The sequence below is a fragment of the Ammodytes marinus genome, assembly GCF_949987685.1.
Source record: "Ammodytes marinus genome assembly, chromosome: 4".
In the NCBI taxonomy this organism is placed as follows: Eukaryota; Metazoa; Chordata; class Actinopteri; order Uranoscopiformes; family Ammodytidae; genus Ammodytes; species Ammodytes marinus.
The window spans coordinates 8,370,115-8,377,118 of NC_137233.1; the positions used below are offsets into that span (position 1 = coordinate 8,370,115).

Consider the following 7,004-nt stretch of genomic DNA (forward strand, 5'->3'; position numbering starts at 1 on the left):
GAGTTGCCTGTATATCATACATATGTATAAGTCCTCCGCTATACTTATTCCATCTTCTGCTACGACTTCCCCCAGCATCCTGCCAAACAGGGATCTCATTCCTAAATGGAGGAAACACTAATGCCTGTGTTGACGTGTGTAAAAACGTCACTAGGATATGAGGAACTTTGCAAGTAGCCACAAGAGGGAACCCATCGCATTCCCCCAAATCAAGTTTCCCCTGGCCTTTCCTCTGAAGTATGAAGGGAAGTTACATATACCTGAGATGGTTGGACTTTAAATGTGGTTTGTCCGTTATAGTTGCTGTTTTCATTGGCACGGTTGGTTGCTTCATATCGAATGTGATGGTAGGGAGCGAGACGGTAAAGAGTCTGTGTTATGTAGCTTTTCTGGAGCAAAATGAAACAATCTCCATGTAAAATCTAGGTTTCCTCTACACAGTATGGGCCTAATGCATGAGCTCATAGTCACCAGCGATTTGTATATTCTCAAGGCAAATTTTACTTTTTTATATTCCGATTATTAGCTGTGCTAGCGCCGCGGCTTTAGGGATTGCAACATCGGTCAGTCAGTCCTCTACTTTGCTCCATACCAAAATATCTCAAATGTTGGATATTTGAATTGAATTGTTATGATATTTGTCAGACAAATTCACGGTTCACATGATGAATCGTAATGGCTTTCTTTTGTTCATCAGGTACTTTGTTTTATGTCAAAATACCTGAAAAATGAAGACGACTCAACTAGTAGTTAGTTTGGTAGTTTATTGCTCATTAGAAAATGTTAGCATGAGAACACCCACAGCAAAAATGATTAACATCATACTCGCTAGTCATCAGCGTGCTAACATTTTCATTATGAGCTTGTGATGATCTTAGTATGATGCTGTGCCCTTTAACCTACAGTAAACATAATATGTCTACTGTGTTGTTGTTTGTGTGTGCACCTGTGTGTACAAATTGCCATCTCCTCTTCATCACCTCAGCAACATAAATCTGGCTTTTGCTCCAGAAGCTACATATCACTCATTGTAACCAAACTGAATAGAGGCTGAGCGTTGAGAATTGTTTTCCAAACCGTCAATCTTTCGCAGCTTGCAGCAGCCTGATATGACCTTATAGCAAACATCCACTGTTTCGCAAAAAGTCTATAGCTTATGGATTTCGTGTCGAGAGAAAATATCTGATATTTCTTCTAACAAATCCTCACCCTCAAAATGGATTTACTGTCCACCACAAAAAATGTCATATTTATGCTAATAGAAAGTCCGTCTATTTATTGGTTTCTGTTTGGCATTTTATTACTTTCATGCAACAGGAGAAGACACCCTCTCTCCATACTCATCTTTTTCCACTCAATCGATGTTTGTTGGAGTTGCTGACTGTGTACAGTTGCCTTTAACCCTTTGGAAAGACCCACACTGACCTCAGACCCCATCATATAAAATCATGGCTGAGCATCATACGGTTGACCCTGAAGGTTAGGTTGAGGTTCGTGGTGTGATGTTGCTGCTGAAGATGGTTCAGGATTATGATGATGGTGCTAGTTCTGAGCTCTGAGCCATCAGCAAGAGAAATGATTAGGACTGCACCAGCAGAGTGTTAGCCTGACAGATGGCAACACTCGGCGCTAGCTGACAGCACTGCTGACAGCGCATTCACAGGAAGTCCCCATCTTATATGCACTGTACAGCCTGTTTGTTGCTGTCCATATTCTGATGTTCTCCTGCCATCAAGAGTGGCTTAGACATGTCAACGCCAAAGCTCACAGCCAGCTTAAAATTGCAAGACTGGGTCTGTTTGAAATCTTCAGTGGGTCGTTATCCCTGTCACCGGTCATTTATCAACACCTTTCTTTTTTTGGTAATTCATTCCTCCAGTGGTCAATAAACTTTCAGTTATTTCCCCCTCAATCAATCTACTGAGAAATCAGCTCTGTGGGTATGTTAATGAATGGCCAACAGACAGTGATACATTAATTGAATGAGTGAATACATTAGGAGCAGTATTGAGCGCTGCACTGTTGCCTCTGCGAATAGCAATATGGAGTTATTATTAGGTGCGGTGATTGATGAAAGATAAGGAGAGCTTTGGCACAAACCTGTCGGTCCCACTGCCCTGGATAGGAATGAAGGAATTAGAAAAGAACTGTCTTAGCAAGTAGATGCAAAGATCTGATACTGTTGTTTTAAAATGTTGTTTTCATGTATTTATTTATTGTGTGTTTATTGGAGGGGGGGGGGGGGCTTTCCACTAGGAGAGTTTTAAACTTCATTCAAATTCATCCTCGAGGGAAGAATGTGTAACCTCTCTGAATAGTTGTAATGTTTCTCGCTGTCACTTCATGATGGCTTTGTGTTTGAAGTTTGCATGTGTGCAAATGTGTGTCTCTCTCTCTCTATTTTTGAGCGTCTGTGTGTGTGTGTGTGTGTGTGTGTGTGTGTGTGTGTGTGTGTATGTGTGTGTGTGTGTGTGTGTGTGTGTGTGTGTGTGTGTGTGTGTGTGTGTGTGTGCGTGCATATGGATGGGATCATGGCAGTGATGTGATTGATGGGACATGTAGGAGAGCAGAGGAAGATTTCCAGACAATCGGACCTCTGAATAAGCACCTATGCTGTGGATTAAAGCCAGATAGCTGTCTGAACTAACAAAGAGACAACAAAATTAAAGTGCGTTAACAAAAATAGATGGTTTTGTTTTCTTGAACTCAAGAGATGAAACGTAGCCACATCCAACAATTTGGATGCTTGTGGAAATAAAAATGTGTGTCAGTTAAAAAATTTCTGCAGAAGAGTAACCTATACCATGTTTAAGAATTGGATAATGTGTGTCAAATTTTTTTTTTTCTATATTAGGTTTTGTCCAGACTGTTGCAATATTAGACTGGACTTGACCATGGTTATGATTTGGTTAGGTTTAGGCAAAAAAAACACCTAGGTTAGGTTTAGGGAAAGATCATGGGCCCAGTTCAAATAAATACCTTTTGAAAGTGTAGGTAACCTCTACCTCATCGTTATGGTTCAAATAATAATCTTAAACCTAGTTAAAAGAAACCAATATTCAGTGTCGGTAAGAATTTTTTATTTATTTCTACAGGCTTTGTCAGCTGAACGTAAACATATGATGTTCATAGGTTTTTGCTGAAACAATCGATGCTGTTGATCTTGGGGTGGATAGTCTTCTTGATATGTGGAAAAATACAAATTCTTCTTCCTTTCTCTTTCTTTTTCTTTTCTCCAGGTCCAAGGGCTGGAGAAGAAAGTGGAGTTCTCAAAAATGGGTCCGTCGGGGTCAGTAATGAAGACACTCCCATATGGCATGGGTGGAGGCACGGCAGGGGGATCGACAGGGGGAGGAGTGCTTAAGCCCCCGTATCAAACGCGTATCTTCTCCACATCCATCGACCAGACCCCCATGAAATCCAAGCCGCCCACCTACAGCTTCTTTAACCCTTACGACACGGCCCGAAACCAGTCCCTTCTCCTGGACCAGACAGGCTACCGCTCCAAGCGCAAGCCCTCCATAAAGACCTCCATGAAGACCAAGAAGATGTTTGGCTGGGGAGACTTCTACTTCAACGTCAAGACCCTGAAGTTCAGCTTGTTGGTGACGGGGAAGATTGTAGACCACATCAACGGCACGTTCACGGTCTACTTCCGCCACAACTCCTCCAGCCTGGGCAACGTGTCGGTCAGTATCGTGCCGCCGACCAAAGTGGTGGAGTTCGAGGTTCTCCAGCAGCCGCACTTGCACCCCCACGCCCAGCCGGACGTCCAGATCCAGCAGACCAAGCAACAGTCCACCGTCGACCCCAAGCAGGCAAAGACCTTCAACTGTCACGTGGAGTACGAGAACACCAACAGATCCAAGAAGCCCAAGCCCTGCCTGTACGACCCGTCTCAGACCTGCTTCACGGAGCACACCCAGTCCCACGCCGCCTGGCTCTGTGCCAAACCCTTCAAGGTCATCTGCATCTTCATCTCTTTCTTTAGCATCGATTACAAGCTGGTGCAAAAAGTGTGCCCGGACTACAACTTCCAAAGTGAGCACCCTTACCTTGGATGAGTTTAAGTGAGACTGAACTGAAGAAGAGGAAAATAAATAAGACAATGTTAACGAGCGACGACGATGACTATAATGATAATGATGGAAATTATAGTCATATTGATTACAAAGAAGATTCAGGGGACAGTTTTTTTGCCTCTAAACTGCTGTGAAATGTGGATCTAAATCAAGTATAATCAGAGTTTATGGAGGGTTAAGGTAGGGCTGATTTATCTGAGTTATTTTACAACTTTGTATTTGTTAATTTCCGTTTTTATTTGATGTTCCTTTCTGTAAATAATGTACTCCACCTCAGCACACTAACTGTTTTTAGATATTTGTTTCTCAGTGTTATTACTTTTTGCAATTGGAGAATTTGGTTGAACGCAGCTGGAATCTGTAATTATGCCCTCTGAGTGCAAAGGGAGCCTTGGAGGCGGCTGTGCTGTGCCATCACTGTATGGCAGACGTAATGTTATGGTTGACTGACTGTTAATCATCCTTTCAGCTCTACGTTTGAAGACCCTGGATATAAGAGAGAGTTATATGTACGAGAAATGCTATGCTGGATATGCATACAATATACTGTATGAAAAAGCACATTAAAATATCTTAAACTGTCTGTCTTTTACTGGATGACTGTTTTTGTTCAGGGCTGGGAGCACAATTGCAGGGCACACAAGCTTTGCAGCATATTCACACTAACTAACACTGCAAGGACACAATAATGAATTGAGTTACATTTCACTCTGATTGGGAAATTCGTGCCCAAGCTCTCTGCGAAGATATGTCGTTTTAATTTTCAAAAAAATATATTGAAGGAAAGTTGGTTATGGATTCAATTATAACATGAAAACCAACCGTGAAACATTCTTAAGATGATGGTAGTGTTTGACTCCTTTTTGAGGGAGTAGAGGAAGAAAATTCAAAGGAGATGTCTAATATAATTTCTCCTATCCTGAAACTGAAAAAGAATATTGTACTGGAGGTAAAATGAGTGACAGATTTCAGTTGTTTGATCGTGCAAGCAAAACAAGTATTGCACACCTGAGCAAACATTTTTCAGTTGCAACCAAACCTCCAGGTGGTTTCCTAACATTCTATTGACTGCTGTATTACTGCTGCCACTGTTATAATCTCGGCTACCAAATATTTACTTTTTCATTAAAAAAAATTTCTGCTAAAGATTTGGGTTTTTAACAAAAAAAATAAACAGGATAGCTTCACTGTTCCTTAAAAATATGCAAACCAGATTAAAGTTTACACTTGGAATCCTCACACCCTTTCCCTTGATTAAATTACACAAACAATTCTTTAGCTAAGACGGCCTCTCCTCCTCCTTGTTCACAAACTCCCTTTTGTTCCACCTCGGCAAAAAGTCCCTGGCTTTTCTGCTCTCCACACTTTTGATCTGACGATAATGGTGCTCAGAATTTCATTAGGAAACACACAGTCGATGCTAATTGAATCTTCATCTCACTCCGGCTCGATACCCTATTATGGTCTTGATCAATTACATTGGGCTGGAGGTCCAGGAGGGAGGTCCATGTATCTTACGCAGGTTGCCGTGGACAGTTGGGACACAGAGATGGATGGAGTCCCGGTGACCCAGATTTAGCAGAGTTTCCCCTCTTTGTTTCACAGATTATTTACAATGGTTTGTTGAAGAGACACCAGATAATTATTTTGTGAACAGATCCTCATTAACTCCTTTGTGTGTGACCGTACATGGGATTGTATGTTTGTTTGTGTGTGTGTGTGTGTGTGTGTGTCTTCATCATCTTTATCCATGCCTGTGTGTATTTTTACAGGTATGTTTTCCAAGAATTAAAAAAATAACATCTACACTAAAGTACACTTTATAGACTATAGCAAGAGAATGTTTGTTTGAAGGATTGTAATACTTCTAAACAACTCCACTTGACAAAGTGATGATGTTGTACGTACACATCAGTTTGTGGACTACAACCGAGACAGTGAGTTCAGTGATAACAGGCCTTTGGAGATACTGGGCCCTCATAAGTTAAAGCAAGTCCAAGATTGTTTCAGACAAACAGCTGATTACACAGTCCATTAGAGAAAAACTGCAGCTGTAAAATAATTTAATTGCTGACAATGCTATGTGAAAACCCCAACATGTAGGCCTACATTTACACTGAGTGGGACAGTAGCTATTTGGCATCTTCCTTATATAATGTATAAGGATCTAAATCATTGATACAAAAGCTGATAAAAATCTAAACATGTAACCTCTGTTGTCAACCTCTATTATGACAAAAAGTATAATAATGCAACACCAATGAGAAATACAATATGACATCCATAGCAAGAGGACATGGTATTTCAGCATTCATTAACATTAATTGCCAAGTAGGTTTTCACATAAAAGTAACTTGCTGGGTATATTGGTGCATAATAAGATCAAGAACTGCAAAGTCAATAAACTTGAAGAGAAATAAAAAAAAAATACAATAAAGCACGTAAAAAAAATGTGGGCTATGTGCAAATTTGTGTTGTTAAAATGAAAGTCACACTGTTTAGGATTCAGGAATGAGCAATGTACTGAGATAATAGTCCCAAACACATTGAGTCAGATGTAGATACTTTACATTAAATGTCCTGTGTCTAAGTCTACTGGAGGTGATATGGAGGGGCTGGGGGCCCCGGGCCTTGTTGGTGATGCTGGCACCAGATGGGAAGAAACGTATGTGAACGAGGAGGATCATAATCTTTACTCCATGCCTGGGTCCTGGAGGAATGGGAGACTGCAGCTCTCTCCTCAAGATTTACCTGCATGGCTATTAGAATATAGGTAACTATAAGGGGACGCCCTTAGCTCAGTTGGTAGAGCGTCCCCCCCATGGGCCTTGGCCAGCAGCGGACCCGGGTTCGATTCCAGCCCGCGGTCGTTCTCTGCATGTCACTCCCCTCTCTGCCCCATTTCAACTCTGTCACTACACT

At 41.4% G+C, this 7,004-nt stretch overlaps 1 protein-coding gene across 1 annotated transcript in view; it reads left to right on the plus strand.

Annotated features, from left to right (window-relative positions):
• nxph4 (neurexophilin 4) overlaps positions 1-4,147 on the plus strand; it is a gene marked incomplete at its 5' end in the record, with an annotated part of 38,548 nt that extends 34,401 nt beyond the window's left edge. Inside the window, one exon of the mRNA XM_080025958.1 lies at positions 3,240-4,147. Coding sequence (XP_079882084.1) covers positions 3,240-4,064 — 825 coding nt within the window. The 3' untranslated portion in view covers positions 4,065-4,147. The remainder of the gene's footprint in view (positions 1-3,239) is intronic.
• Positions 4,148-7,004: the final 2,857 nt, after the last annotated feature.